This window comes from Lithobates pipiens, unplaced genomic scaffold (genome assembly GCF_037356315.1).
Source record: "Lithobates pipiens isolate NorthernLeopardFrog02 unplaced genomic scaffold, aLitPip1_a1.2 Scaffold_3, whole genome shotgun sequence".
Taxonomy (NCBI): domain Eukaryota; kingdom Metazoa; phylum Chordata; class Amphibia; order Anura; family Ranidae; genus Lithobates; species Lithobates pipiens.
The window spans coordinates 13,307,468-13,323,871 of NW_027507790.1; the positions used below are offsets into that span (position 1 = coordinate 13,307,468).

Here is a 16,404-nt window from a genome sequence, read left to right on the forward strand (position 1 = left end):
TATATATAATGCACTTTTCATCTTTCAAAAACTGTTTCCCAGTGCTAAACCTTTCATCCAATTTCTAAATTGCTTCATTTGTACATTTCAAAAGCCATCTCAAAGGAACAATAGTGTTTAAAAAAGGCACATTTTTAGTATACTTCTCCTTTAAAGGGGTTGTAAAGTAAAAAAATTTATTTTTTTAAAATAACAAACATGTCATACTTACCTCCACTGTGCAGCTCGTTTTGCACAGAGTGGCCCCGAACCTGCTCTTCTGGGGTCCCTCGGCGGCTGTCTCTGCTTCCTCCCGCAGGTGCTTCTCACGTTAATGCGAGCTCCCTCGCATTGGTGAGAAGCACTGCGGGCGCGCTCCCGTGATACAGCCGGCGGCTATAGCCGCTCGCTGTATCACAAGGCCCCGCCCCCCGGCGCGCTGCGTCATTGGATGTGATTGACAGCAGCGCGAGCCAATGGCTGCGCTGCTTTCAATCCATCCACTCCAGCCAATCAGCGGCCAGGCTGAGCGGCGAAGAGGACGGCGGGGGCGAGCGCGGGATTTTCGAGGGGTCAGGTAAGTAAAACGGGGGGACTGGGGGCGCCGGCAGTGTGAGATGTTTTTTAGAATGCATTAAGGTGAAAAAACATTTACCTTTACAACCCCTTTAAGGGAGAGTGAAAAGGGGGTGGGGGGCGTATGCCTGTATACTTCTGCTAATAGGTGTCCCTCTTTCCCCATCTCAAAAAGTTGTGAGGTATGCTTTAAGGCACGAGCAGTAGTGCTGTGAAAGGAAGCCAGGAGGCTTGATATCATTTTTCCTCTATGTTTAAACTGATGGTGGAAACCTATGTGAGGGCAATTGTTTGTTTTGAACTTTACTTTTTCTTTTATTAATAGGGGGACATCAAGCCCCGAAACAGATCCTGACTGTCGTGGACTCACTGGATATGAACCACACTTGAGAAATATCCCTATACATATCACAGTGTATACGTTGATTTGTGCTTCTCTTTGTGGTTACCTTGTATACTTAGTCCCATAGAAGTGTAATATGCTCGGAAATGAAGTGTGTGCATCTCCCACATGCATAGTACAATAGATAGCTCATTCATATGCCTGTCTCAGTGACATTTACTTTACCCTGGAGACAGCTTTCAGAATATCATGCAAAATAATTGTTTTCAGGGGGCCTGTTCAAGTTGGTGAGGAGAGCAGATGCATAAGCCAGGAGCTTTGCTACCTAACCTACTTTTATCTGCTTCTCCATACCTTACAGACACTAAAAACACATCCAAAATAGTCATACACTCTGGTCTGACTCCCTAAAAGATTACTAGGGGAAACATACCTGTTCACAACATAGGAAAACTCTCTGTCTGGATAAAATGGCAGAAACACTGACCTCACCTCTATCCAGTATGGCCACCCATATGAAGGATCAGATTGTGGATTGCTTTGTCTGACCAAACTAATCCTAAATGCATCAAGTTGGCTGTAATATTTTGACAAATGGCACTGACATCCAAAATAGACAATCTTGGACTCCCCAGACAGGTCCTGGACAAGAACCAGAAAAATGTATTGATGCAAAAACAACTTGTGCATCCTGGAACTACCTGAGGGAGCGGAGGGATCCAAACCCTATTGCATATATTGAAACTCTTCCTCAGTGCTCTTTTCCTACAGCCTGTTTCTCCATATTTTTATTTTTTATTTTTTTTGCAGCAAAAAGTTTATACCAAATGTGAGCAAAAGCAGGCCCACCTAGTGACAGGGAAATTCTAAACTACCGCTATTACTGGACTTTTCTGTGGAAACACAAATGCTTTTTAGATCATTCAATGTGGTCAGCGGATCCCTGTATGTCAAAGGGCATCAAGTATATGTCAAAGGGCATCAAGTATATGATTTATTTCTACCAAATTAAGATTAAAGCATCTTCATTGATAGAAATACTTCAGGGAGCAGGTACTAATTCTCCATTATTGTACTCGCTTCTGCTTTATTCCGTTTCGAGGGCACATTATTTAAATTTCTCATGTTGGATCATCTTAGCTCCACTGTATCATAACCACCCCCCCCACCACCAACACCACCTCCACCAAACTGCACTACTAGAGGTCGACAGCTTGCCTGAGGTGTTCTCTCCATCCCTCCACCCCCCCTTGCCGGCTCACCAATGTCTGGATATGGAAAAACCCTAGCTGTAGAAAATTCTGCATCACATAAGCCAATGGGGGGGGGGCGATGTTTACTAAAACTGGTGCACACGACACAGAATCTCATGCAGCTGTGCATAGTAACCAATCAGCTTTTCGATTTTATTGTCAAAGCTTAATTATACAAACTGAAGTTAGAAGCTGATAAGTTACCATGCACAGTTGCACCAGCTTCTGTGTGCTCCAGTTTTAGCAAATCCTCAATATCTAAAATTGACCTTCTCTATGCATCACTGTAATATAGGGTACATTCCAAACAAATGCTTGAATGGGGTATCTCGGATCATGCCCCCTTGCAACTCCAACTAATCACTACTTCCAGACCACCTGAAACACCATGGAAACTATTCAGATATTGGATATCAGACCTCAAGGTAGAGCCCCAGATCCTTGCTGCACTTTATGGTGTATTGGGCCACCAATGATAACACTACTTACTGTAGTGTGTCTCTAAGACATTCATTCAAAGGAAAATCTACTATAAGTAAAGTACAAATGGAGACCAAGAAACATGTTGAATACTGAAAGGCAAATTATACACATTGCTTATCCAACCTCATAATGTCCAAGTACATAGAGATCTGCAGTACAACACTTAAAACTGACATTAGTCCTAGCATATTTTCAAGCAAGGGGAAATGTTTGGCTGCTCCCTTGCATGACTTGCAAGAGACCAAAGTCCTTGCATTAATATACCCAGAATATGGAAGGCACACTCCTCACTCACCCAAAATCTTAAACAATTGGTTTGCTGAGTACTATTAAACCCTATATATATGCTGGGTCACAATCCCTACTGTAGAATTAGAAGATTACCTTAATCGTATACATTTTTCTCTACTTTCACCACACAGCATAATACTAGCTGCCTGCTATCACTATCCTCCAATCTCGAAAAACCCTAGAAGCGGACTGTTTACCAATGAAATATTACAAAATGCATGCAAGACATACTAGCCCCACAACTTCAAAAAACTTGTTCATGTTATTAGGGCAGAGAACTCTACCACAGGCCATGCTGAATGCAGTCATTGTTGTAGTTCCCACGCATGTCAGAAAGTTAGAGGATTGTAACACTGGGGGAGCTTTCCTTCACTTCTTGTCCCATAGCCACAACAGGAAGTGAGAGGAAATCGCTCCAATGTGAGGAAATCCCTGGTTGTCCCCAAGATCAAAAGCTGGTGTCCCCATTGCAAGATTTGTCTTTTATTCCTGTTCTTGATGCAACCTAAAAACTGGGGTATTCTTTCATATTCACTCTCCATGTTCTATTCCCTCTCCATTCTATAGAAAGCTAAAATAATTTCTTAAACACTGAAAAAATAATTTGACTTAATGGGGTGGGGATACCTACCAAATCTGGTTTTGGACCAAATGTCACATGGACTGACTGTGTAAGTTTTCCTGAAGAAGACTCTCCCTACATAAGTAAGTCAATATCTGTATTGTAATTTTTTTCTTTAATCCATATTTTATTTCTTTTACCATGTTATTTTGTATATCAATGTACAACCCATTTTGTATTCTAATTGCTTCGTTCTCCTTTGTCATTTCTGTAATTCTGATTTCAGATACCTCAACAAACTCACCTGTTAAACAAAATAATTCTCGTTCACATAAAAAGCTTCTATTTGAATCTATGCCTATATTTCTCATATATTTACTTATCTGAGCTTTACTATCTCAAAAAAAAAAAAAAAAAAACAGTTTGTCAATAGGGCAGCAACTACTATATTAAATGAAATAAAAAAACACACTGTAACTGTGCGTGCATGTGACAGTTTTTAAATATTTTGTTATGGGTCCAGATTTGTCCATACACTTTTTTTTTTTTACATTGTACAGTATGTGAAAGTGCAATAATTACAGAATATTGCTGTAAATATATATTTTTAGGAATAAAATTCTATTCCAAATACAGTTTTTCTTTACTTTTAACTTATGTGCCATTTACATTAAGTCTCCTTATATTTGTACTTGTGCCTACAGCCTATGACAAACTCCATTTAGGGCTGCCTTTATTGAAGGTGACTCTATCTTCCAAAAGCATGACCTGACTGCATTTTGCTCTATGTCTGCTGTACACAAGCCACTCCTGGCCACCCACAACGAGATGGGGCTGTTTGGAGACAGGAGACCTGCTCTGCATTGGGCAGAATGAGAAACCAGTCTCCCAGAAGATGTTTTAGAGCAAAGTGAGATGTACTTAGAGCCAGGAGGCTGCAGGCAACATTACTAGACACCAAACGTTTCTCCAGAAAAGGTAATACAACTCTATATCATTTTCACATTTTTCAGAGGCTGCTAGACCAAGTTACATTTTTACGAACATGCAGTTATATTTTAAGGTCCCATTTACATCTTTACTTTCTGGGAGTACATGCAGAAACGTATGTTTCTGTACGTGTTCCCATAAGCGCACAATGTGCCAAAACGCCCATTGCGCTTGTGTTGCCATTCATTCTTAACATTTTTTAAGAAGGAACTCTCCTAAAAGACAGAAAACTATAATAAATTATCATGATAAACATCTGGCAGGTGGGTTACTTTACCTTTTGACAAAAGTGTCCTATACCTCGTATCTTGAAGGAGCCCACTGGCTGTATGTTCTCCAGTTTTATGAGAACCTGGGTTCCAGCCTTCCTAGACAATGCAGGGCTTTCTTTCAGTGGGCTGACAATGTGAAATGGAACTTCATCCTGGGAATTCATGATTGGTGGCCCTATTTACTGTTATAGGAAGAGGAGCAATTAGTCTACATTCATACTACAGATAAAGCATATTATTTTATTTTAGCTGGTAGGGTATTGCTGTGTGTTTATGCATGCATGTTAATATTAATGTTAAGGTTGATCTTTCATCTGAAACTCCAAAACAGACCAATAAGCAGACAAGCACTATTTTTCCCCAATGTAGTGTCCCCAACACACATTATTGCATTGTTATGCGCTACAATGCATGTGGTGTTTCCATTAAAAAATTAATTGCACCACAAAGTCATGTATGGCGTGTTGGCTTGCGTGAGGGCTGCTTGAAAAGAATTCCAGGTATAGCATTTTTTACATAGTTACATTGGTCCAGGTTGGACCAATGTAAATATGCATATACCATACTTGTAGGATTTCTTGAGAAGTTGGATATCACTGCTACTCCAGTGATCTACGCTAGGTTCCAGGTCTTGTGCCAGGTGGATGCCCTGTTGCATTGTGAACATAAAAGGTCTGCTGCTCGAGGCACACGCCATTCAAAGAATGTTGCTTTTTCTCAATAAATGCAGTGTTCTCTGATTGGATAAGGATGAGATAGTGACATCACTGCCCTGCCTCTCCACCTCATCCAATCAGAGAATGTTTTGCATTCATTGAATAAATGCAAAGAGATCTCTGAGTGGCGCCCATGACCTTCCTGCAATCACAATGCAGCAGGGCAGCCACTTGCATTGGAACCGGAAGCTAGTGGGGATCACTATAGTAGCAGTTTCTACTACAGTGATTTTGAGCTTCTAGAGAAATCCCACAGGTATCCAAGCTGGACCAATGTAGCTATGAAAAAAATGCCATACCTGGAGTTCAGCTTTTGGCTTGCTTTAAAATTTCTGTATGATCAATTTAACATTTAATTTGTGGTTTTGAAAATAGTTGCCCCAAAAACTACAAGAATTTAAAATCTGTTAGGCCTTTGATTCCATCTGAAAGAAAACTACATAATTATTACAGTTATAAAGTATATCTAAACACAAGTCAAAATAAAATTATATTGCAGCTTACTAGTTCTTACATGTGTTGGCAGATCTCGATTTTTCTTTTTTTACAACTGGTCATGCCTCTAATACACCTACCGCGCTAGGCTGACACCCTAGAACAGGACTCCAAACCCTTCCCCCTCTCCTCTTGTTCATCATATAGGGGGAGATGTTCTCTAGTCCTAACTTACTGATATCATTGTTTGACATAAGATTGTACAGTGCACGGGGCAGGACTGGATTTCTGGCAGAATCGACAGGTGTTTTATACACTGATCTAACATATATCCCAAAAGCTTTCAATATTTACTAGACCAAAAGCAATCAAATAACAGAAATACATTGTTAGAGTTTATGCAAATAAAAATGTAAAAAAGGCATAGATAGTCCTTAAAGTACCATTAAAACTTTGTTTTTTTTTTTCTTTTAAAATAACAAACATATCATACTTACCTGCTCTGTGCAATGGATTGCACAGAGCAGCCCCGATCCTCATCTTTTGGGGTTCCCCGTCAGCTCTCCTGACTCCTCCTCTTCAGTGAGTGCCACCATAAGAAGCTACTCCCTATGGGGGTACTCATACGGGCTCGCTCCTGAGCTGCCTTGTCTGCGCCCATTGATACAGACAGGGCAGCTCAGCCCTGCCTCCCACTCCCTCATTACAGCAATAGACGCCAATGGCTGCTTTCAATCTATGCAGTGAGGAGGGACAGAGTCAGGAGAGCTGTTGCTCTCATGCACATCACTAGATTGAGATTGGGCTCAGGTAAGTATAAAGGGGGGGGGGGGGCTGCGAGGACATATGCAACATTAAGTCAAAAGTAACCCTAAGGCTTTACAACTACTTTAACCACTTGCCGGCCAGCTGCCGCAGTTATACTGTGGCAGGTTGGCTCGGCTGCGCAAAACGCCATAGGGGGAGCCAATGAGCAGGTCCGCCGGCCACCCACAGTGACAGAACAGGGATCTGCCTGTGTAAACAAGGCAAATCTCTGCTCTGACAGGGGAGATCACATAGATCCTGTCTTTCTCCTATACAGGAAGGCGGATCTGTGTGTTGTCCCAGTGAGCCCTTCTCCCATACAGTTAGAACACACAGTGAGGGAACACAATTAACTTCTTTGATTGCCACTGATGTTAACCCCTTCCCTGCCAGTGTCATTAATACAAAAACCAGTGCATATTTTTAGCATTGATCACTATAATAATGTCGCTGGTTCCCAAAAAAGTGTCAAAAATGTCCGTTGGGTGTCCGATTTGTCCGCTGCAATGTCACAGTCCCGCTAAAAATCACTGATCACTGCCCCATTACTAGAAAAAAGAAATGAATAATAAAACAGCCATAAATCTATCCCCTATTTTGTAGACACAGTAACTTTTGCACAAAACAATCAATGTACACTAATTGGAATTTTTTTTTCCAAAAATATGTAGCAGAATAACAAATTGGCCTAAACTGATGAATACATTTGTTTTTTTACTTTTTTTTTAAATGCTTTATAGCAGAAAGTAAAAAATGTTGTTTGTTTTTGCAAAATTGTCTCTCTTTTTTTGTTTACAGCGCAAAAAAACCGCAGAGGTGATCAAATACCACCAAAAGAAAGCTCTATTTGTGGGAAAAAAAGGGCATCGATTTAGTTTGGGTGCAACTTCACATGACCGCCCAAATGTCAGTTAAAGCAACGCAGTGCTGTATCGTGAAAAATGGCCTGGTCATTAAGGGGGTAAATCCTTCAGTGCTTAAATTATTTTAAACTTACATCTGAAAGCAATCAAAAACAAATCTATCATTGTGTGGTTATATTGAAAAAAAGCTTTTCTAAAAGTATTGTTTGAATTACAGAGCAACAATATTTGCTTATACCTCATACAGGCCCTTTTGGTGGTACATGCTAATCATCATATCTACCGGATACAATCTGTCTAAATAAAAATAATAAACTCTCTATAGTCTCTAATGACATGAAACACCCGCAAGGCACCTGCCTGGCAAAGACCATATTAGGCTTTAAATGAGGATGTTTGGGGGGGGGGGGGGGTTTCATTTTTTTTATAGAAAGAGATGGATATATTTCACCCAAAATAATGATGTGGTTTGGCCATACTGTCATATGCTCTATTGATTCATAAAAAATGTTGAAAGACTGGTACACTTTAAATCATCTGTAAGCATTTTAAAAAAGTTGAAGGCTTTAAGAATTACAAGAGAAACCAAAAAATAGATTAATCCTGCATGGAAATGTGCTAGCAATAAGCAATCTTTTAAATGTGAAACTAGGAGCTTGGCACACTTTAGAAATGGAGACTGTAGATGATAAATAAGTAATAAAATCAAAGACTGGGTTGATTAATGTGTATTACATATTAGGTGAAACACATCCTTCCATATTTAACTCAGGCGTAATGACACAGAATAGCTTAACGTGCCACACTCATAAATTCTTTTCTGTACACTGAAATGGAATGGCACCATGGCTTGGCTTCACTGGCCATTTTTCAAGGTTATCTAAATGCATTATATATTATTTAGGCTTTGCTCTATTATGGAAGTATAATGAAAAGTGGTAAGTAGATAGAAATATATGTGTAAATCTGTTAATTACAGCAGCAATTTACCACTTTGCTTTATTCCATACATCTTTTGCCACTAAAATATAATTTAACTTCAGATTAAAAATATACATCTATGCATTTTAGTAAGAACGCCCGCCTGTTGCTTAATAATTTAACGCTATTGGTAACCCTAAAGGCAAATAGGCTATTCAGAGCTTAGTGAATATGGTGATATTTAATTTTGCAGAGAATACTCACTTCATGTGCCAGGAAAAATATAGCATTTTTGCTTGCACGTGATTGGATGATGGAAGTCAGCAGAGCTTCACTGCATTCACTAAGCTTTGGCAAAAATTTCCTAGCAAAATTAAACTCCCCTTGCAAAGTGAACAGTCTATTGCCTTTAGTAAATCAGCCCCCCCTGTTTCTGTAACATGAATTGGCTTTAGAACGCTGTCCACTAATAATCCTTACCTTTTACGAGTGTTATGTCGTAACCTATAGTTCCATGCTCTGAATGTGTTGGAATGTGTGATAAAAAAAGAACATTGGTTTCTTTCTGAGATCAAGGTCCTACAGGGAGTGCCTAAATACAGGAGGAGGTTCAAGACTTGGAGATTAGTGTAACTCTATCTTCCCAGGAAATCACATAGGGAATGGCATCCCAAGATCATGGTCACATATTTCCTTTACTACAGAAAAGATTTCTATAACATAAAATAGATGTATGCAACCAATTATATTTATTTTATATAAGCCAAATACATCTGCTTTAGGTAATTATACAGTTTACTGAGCACCATTAAAATGAGGACTTCAATCAGAATAAAAATCACCAGTAATAATAATATTAGGCTGCATGCACTTGGCCTGTCTACAGCAATACATGCAGCAAATATCCATTAACATCAGCAGAGAGCTAATTCCTCTAATGATAGGAAATGGGTAAAGGGAGGGCTCATTCATGGATGGATGGGCACTGTGTTCTCCAAGGCTAGAGATATCAGCATTCCTTCCTTAAAATAAGGAATGAGTTTGGTTGTAAAGAGACATTGGGTAGCAACAACGACTGGGATATTAAAGTGTTAAAAAACCTAAAAACAAAAGGTTATCAACCACTTGACCTACGTAAGATTTTACTCCCTTCATGACCAGAGCGTTTTTTGCTATTGGGCACTGAGCTAATTTAACTGGTAATTTTCGCGGTCATGCAACACTGTACACAAAATAAATTTTTATAAATTACTTTCACATAAATAGAGATTTCTTTTGTTGGTATTTGATCACCACTGGGTTTTTTTTTATTTTTTTTGTGATATAAATGAAAAAAGATAGAAAATGTAAAAAAAATATTTTGTTTTGTTTTATTTACTGCTTTAAAAATTAAATAAAAAAAAAAGATAGAAAATTTAAAAAGAACTATTTTTATTAAATAAAAAAAATCTTCATAAATTTAAGCCACAGTCTATTCTGCTACATGTCATTTTGTAAAAAAAAAGAAAAAATCCCAGTAAGTGTATATTATTTCATTTGCGTGAAAGTTATAGCGTATGATATAGCTACCGGAATAGTTTTTTTTTTTTTTTATATATTGTTATACTAGTAATGACAGTGATCAGCGACTTCTAGTGGGATTGTGATAGTATGGTGGGTACTCTGACACTAGCTGGTGCTGGCTGGGGGTGGTACACTGAGTAACTGACACTGACATCAATAGTGACACTAGTACAATGATCAGTGCTAATACTATACACTTTCACTGTACTAATGACACTGGCTGGTGGTCAAGGGGTTAAATGTGTGCCCAACAATGTTTACTGTGTGTATTATGTGCTGCTTTTACTAAGTGATCTTGTTGTTTTTGTGAATAAAAAAACAGCAAGGTCGCCTGTCAGTATGCGGAGCTCTGTGTTGTTTACCCTTCCCTGAATGACGGAGCCGAGCAGCGGGTCCCAGCAATCAATTATTGGCCAGCACCCACTGATCAGCTTGTGCTGTAACAAATCACAGCACAGCCGATGTGATGGCCTTGTGTGCGCACACCCCCTACCCGGAAGCACTGATCACATACTTGATCCAGCACAGAGCTGCCGCCCTGCCGCCATATATCTTTGTGTGGCGGTTGGCAAATGGTTAAATTGCAGTTTACCAATTCTTAGATGTGGTGGCTGCTTTCATTTTTTTCATAATCATTTTTTTTCCTTTATTTTCACATAGTGGTCTGACCAGTAAGGCTAATATTTTTCCAGCTTCCTTTACCAGACCAAGCTGTCCACCAAAAATTGCAGTTGAAGGGTTGAAACAAACCATTTAAAGCAGAACTAAAGCTCTGCTGTAATAAACTGTGAGACAATGCATGTCTCTTCTACACTAAAATATACCTACCTTCCAGCTTGCAGCCCTCTCTGCCATATAAACAGATTGGCACATGTGCAGCTCAGCTTACAACGCAACACGGTTCCTGTGTGCCAGGATGATGTCATCCTGTGCCAGTGTCCCATCATATAAGGTCCCCCATCAGATAGTGTCCGTTGTATACTGCGCATGCGCAGTACACAGCAACACAGATTCCGAAAATAGCTGAGGATGAACGGCGCCTGCGCCGTGAGTCCAGGTTCTAGCCCCACCATCCAAGTGGACATAGAGTAGGAATAAAAAAGAGCCCAGCGCAGCGAGGCCGAGCCCGAAGCACGGCAAGCGAAGCTCACCCGCGAGGGGCCGTCTAATTTACACAACCTTATGTCCGCTTGAATGGTAGTGCTACCACCTCCACTCACGGCGCAGGCGCCGTTCAGCTTCAGAGATTTTCTGAAGCTTCTTCTGCCCCGTACTGCTCAGGCGCAGTACGGGGCGGACGCTATATGATGGCAGGACACTATCTGCCAGAACACCGGACAATGAAAGAGGATGGGACAGGGACCATTCAATTAAAGGTAAGTTTAGATTTTCTTTAACACTATCAAGTGTGCTTACAATGTGCTTTTTTTTAATTTATGTACAAAAAGAATTATTTTTCTGCAGTAACTGCCTATAAAGTATTAGCTGGAGTTTGACCTTAATTTGTTAGTCAAGTTCATCTAGATCTGCTGGTACATCTAACACTACCCTCTCCCCAAATTAATAATGCTACCATCCAGAGCAGAGACACCCTAAGGCCCCTTTCACACGGGGCACCTCCGTGGAACAGATTCCTGCTGAGCAGGCTGATGACAGGTCCTGTCCACTCCGCTGTGCAGAGGGGACATGGACACAGTCCTGCTCTTCTTTATAGGGAAACTGGATGGAAACGGACCACCTGTCCTTTTCTATCCAATCCTATCTGCCAGATGAATGATAAATAGGACCACCATCTGTTTTTTGCGGACAGGATTGGATCGGATAGCGGCGGATGTCAGCAGACATCGCCATTCCATAGGGGAGACTGGAGGGTCTGATCAAGTCCACCTGAAAAACTAACAGGGGGACCTTATCGGACAGCCCGTGTGAAAGAGGCCTTAGACAGGAAGTGTGTTATTGGAGGGATCACTAGGTGAAAATAAAGGGAAAAAAAAAAGCAAAATGAGCCACCACATTTAATACCGCTTTAAAATACCAACTAGCTTATATATTATATATACAGCTGATTTAGTTATATATTTTAGGGGTTGTACATTGTGGAATTTAAAAACACATAAGCGATTTTAACCACCTGACGTCCGCGCTATAGCCGAAAGACGGCTACAGTGCGGGCTGCAATTGCCAGGAAGGCGTCCCTGGACGTCCTCCCGTGCTCGAGTGGCCTGCGTGCCCCCTGCAGGGAGCGCGCGGCATGCTCTGTGATCAGTGAGTCTATGAGACTCGCCTGATCACAGATTGGAGATCCCGACCCCTTACCACGTGATTAGCTGTTAGCCAATGACAGCTGATCATGTGATGTAAACAAAACCGGTGATCGGCTTTTTTTTCCCTCCTCGCGCTATTAGCACGAGGAGGGGAAAAAAAAGCCGATCACCGGTGGCTGTGAGAGGGACAGCGGTCCCGATCGTGAAGATAACATCAGTGCCCACCAGCGCCACCTACCAGTGCCCACAATAGCACCCATCAGTGCCCACAGTGTCATCTCACAGTGCCACCTATCAGTGCCCTCAGTGCCACCTCACAGTGCTGCCTATCAGTGCCCACAGTGCCGCCTATAAATTAATCAGTGCGTCATTACCAGTGCTGCCCATCAATACCACCTACCAGTGTCCATTAGTGCCACCTACCAGTCCCCATCAGTGCCACCTATCATTGCCCATCAGTGCCATCTGTTAGTGCCACCCATCAGTGCCATCTTATCTGTGCCTATCAGTGTCGCCTTATCGGTGCCCATCAGTGCAGCCCATAAGTGCGCATCAGTGCCCATTAATGCAACCCATCAGTGCAGCCTCACCGGCGAATATCAATGAAAGAGAAAAATTACCCGTTTGCAAAATTTTATAACAAACTATGAAACATGTTTTGTTTTTTGTTTTTTCAAACATTTCTGTATTTTTTTGTTCGTTTAGCAAAAATTAAAAACTCAAATGGTGATTGAATACCACCAAAAGAAAGCTCTATTTGTGTGAAAAAATTATAAAATTTCATTTGAGTACAGTGTTGTATGACCGCGCAATTGTCATTCAAAGTGTGTCAGTGCTGAAAGCTGAGAATTGGTGTGGGCAGGAGGGGGGTTTAAGTGCCCAGTAAGCAAGTGGTTAAAAAAATAATACAATTATAATAACATTTAGAGATGTCCTTTGTATTAAGTTTGTAACTCTAACCAAGATGCACAGAAGTACACAATGAGTCCGATTTCCTGCACACTTATTAAATGATTATTATAATTAAATATGAATGGAATAGATGTTCATTTGGAAGGCTCAACAAATCCTATGCTGTTGTACTATACTCATGCATATATCTTTGTGTGCATGAAAAGAAGTTTTTTCACTACATATGAGATTCCACATGCCGATGCTTGGAATAGAGATTCCAGTGATAAATACACACACACCCCACCTGTTTTCCTATGACAGCACAGTAAGTCTTTTGACATGCCATTTAGCTCTGCTCATACACATTTCATTTCTTAGCTAACTGGTCACATTTTTGATTTTTCTATTCCCATTTACTTCTCAAAAAAATATTGACCCTTTGTGCACAAAAGCAGCATTTAAATAAAAATTCAATATCCTATAGTAAACATTAACCACTTGCCTACTGGGCACTTAAACACCCCTCCTGCCCACACCAATTTTCAGCTTTCGGTGCTCTCACACTTTGAATGACAATTACTCAGTCATTCAGCACTGTACCCAAATTAATTTTTTTTCCTTTTTTTGCCACAAATAGAGCTTTCTTTTGGTGGTATTTGATCACCTTTGGGTTTTTTATTTTTTGCGCTATAAATGAAAAAAGACCGAAAATTTGGAAAAAAAAACAATTTTTTCTTTGTTTCTGTGATAAAATTATGCAAATTATTAATTTTTCTTCATAAATTTTGGCCATAATTTATACTGCTACATATCTTTGGTAAAAATAACCAAATTAGTGGATATTATTTGGTCTTTGTGAAAGTTAGAGAGTCTACAAGCTGTGGTGCAATTCATACAAAATTGATCCCACCTGATGTACTGGTGGACTATCTCATTTCTTGCGATCCGAACAAGCCAGAAAAGTACAAATACCCCCCAAATGACCCCTTTTTGGAAAGAAGACATTCCAAGGTATTTAGTAAGAGGCATAGTGAGGTTTTTGGTGTTGTCATTTTTTCCCACAATTCTTTGCAAAATGAAGATTTTTTTGTTTTTTATTTTTTTTCCCACAAAATTGTCATTGTAATAGGTTATTTCTCTCACATGGCATGTGTATACCACAAAGGCCCCCCCAAATTCAATTCTGCTACTCCTCCTGAGTATTACGATACCACATGTGTGGGACTTTTTCCCAGTCTGGCCACTTAGAGAGGCCCAACATGCAGGGAGCGCCGTCACATGTTCTAGGAGCATAAATTACACATCTAACTTGTTGACTACCTATTACATTTTTGAAGGCCCTGGAGCACCAGGACAATGACACATGACACTGACGTGGCACTGATGACAGATGGCACTGATACATGGCACTGATGGCACGTAACACTGATGACAGATGGCACTAATACGTGGCACTGACACGTGGCACTGATGACAGATGGCACTAATGACACCTGACACTGATGACAGATGGCACGTGACACTGACATGTGACACTGACAGGTGGCACTGGGGATACATGGCACTAGGGACAGGTGGCACTGGGGACACGTGGCACTGATAGGTGGCACTGGGGACACATGGCACTGACAGGTGGCACTGGGGACAGGTCGCACTGGGGACAGATGGCACTGATAGGTGGCACTGGGGACAGGTGGGCATGTGTGTGTGTGTGTTTCACTGGGTGTGTGTTTTACCGTGTGTGTGTGAGTGTGTATGTACACTCACTGTCACAGACGCTACAGCACGGAAGCTCTCCCTCCTCACACGGCGATGAGAGATGATCTCATATGTTTATATATGAGATCACCTCTCATTGGATAGCCGATTGAGTGCTAAATGGCCGCTGTGATTGGCCATTTAGCACGATCTGCGATTGGCTGTGTCCGAGGAACACGGCCAACACAGAACTTCCCCGATGCGCGCCAGCGACGGCGCGCATTAGGGAAATAAACAGGAGGACATCCAGTGACACTGTCCAGGAGATCCTATATATTCAGTGAGGTCAGGTGATCTGTGTTATGTGGCAGCTGGACTGCTGTCTGGGTAAACATGTGTGTCGTCTGCCCCTGGCTGGTAGGCCGTAGATTGAGCCTATTGAGCCTATCCCCGGGGGGCATCTGGCTGCTAGACTGTGTGAGGGCCTATACAGATGTAGGAGAGCAGCGCAGGGTTGGGACTGCGGCTTACAGTCTAACCAGAAGTGATGGTTCTGCTGGCCCTAGAACCTGTCAGTGGTCAGAGGTAAAAGGAAAGCTGTCGCCACAAAGGGACCAATCGCCTTTACCAGGGACCACAGTGAGTAACTGAAGCAAGTACCGGAACCAGTGGCGGAATTATAGGGGCCGCTGAGGTCGCCATAACGACTGGCCCCTTGCTGTAGGGGGCCCTTGAGGGCTTTGATAGCAGGAACTGCAGGGGCGGCTGAGAGGAGCACCCCGATTGTTCACCGATTCCGATCTGTAATCGGCACTGTGCGGGGAGCTTTTCTCGTTAGCCTAAACTGAAAGCAATGTGGTCCGTGCTTTTTGTCTCCCCCTACAGTGCACTGTGCAGTACCCGGCAGGAAGAGCCAAGGTAAAAGGACTGCCTTTTTTTTATAAGACTAGCTGTATGTTTGTTTATATGTATATATGTGTGCATGTGTGTGTGTGTGTGTGTGTGTGTGTGTATGCATGCGTGTGTGTGCACGCGTGTGTGTGTGTTGCGTATGTGTGTGTGTGTGTGTGTGTGCATGCATGTGTGTTTGTGTGTGCATGCATGTATGTGTTTGTGCATGTATTGTGTGTGTGCATGCATGTGTGTATGTGTACATGCATGTATTTTGTGTGTGTGTGTGTGTGCATGCGTGTATGAATATATGTATGCAAGTGTGCATGTATGCATGTGAGTGTGCATGTATGTCAATGTGTTTATCAGTGGCGGTGCGTCCAAAAGGACGCACGGGTGCCACACTCTCTCTCAGCCACCCCCTCTATGACCAATGGATATCCATGGCCACCGCTGCCACCCCCATATTTAGGTTCAATACGTTATTTTGGTTCTTTTTTTAAAGTAAAAACATTTATAAACAGTGAGGTTGAAAAAGGAACAAGGCCAGGAGCCCGACAATAGGCAAACTGGTCCAAGAACAACAAACAAGTTATATATTTG

At 41.4% G+C, this 16,404-nt stretch overlaps 1 protein-coding gene across 5 annotated transcripts in view; it reads right to left on the reverse strand.

The window, feature by feature from the left end:
- SDSL (serine dehydratase like) overlaps positions 1-16,404 on the reverse strand; it is a 105,426-nt gene that overhangs the window by 42,858 nt on the left and 46,164 nt on the right. For 2 of the 5 annotated variants that reach the window (XM_077461281.1, XM_077461277.1), the window contains exons 1-2: positions 8,972-9,083; positions 4,755-4,931 (exon numbers count right to left, since the gene is read on the reverse strand). The exons of 1 other annotated variant lie outside the window; for it this stretch is intronic. In XM_077461281.1, the coding sequence (XP_077317407.1) occupies positions 4,755-4,913 (159 nt within the window). In that variant the 5' untranslated portion in view covers positions 4,914-4,931; positions 8,972-9,083. Of the gene's footprint in view, positions 1-4,754; positions 4,932-8,971; positions 9,084-16,404 lie in introns of those variants that run through there. 2 more of the 5 variants (XM_077461279.1, XM_077461278.1) reach the window with 1 other exon arrangement.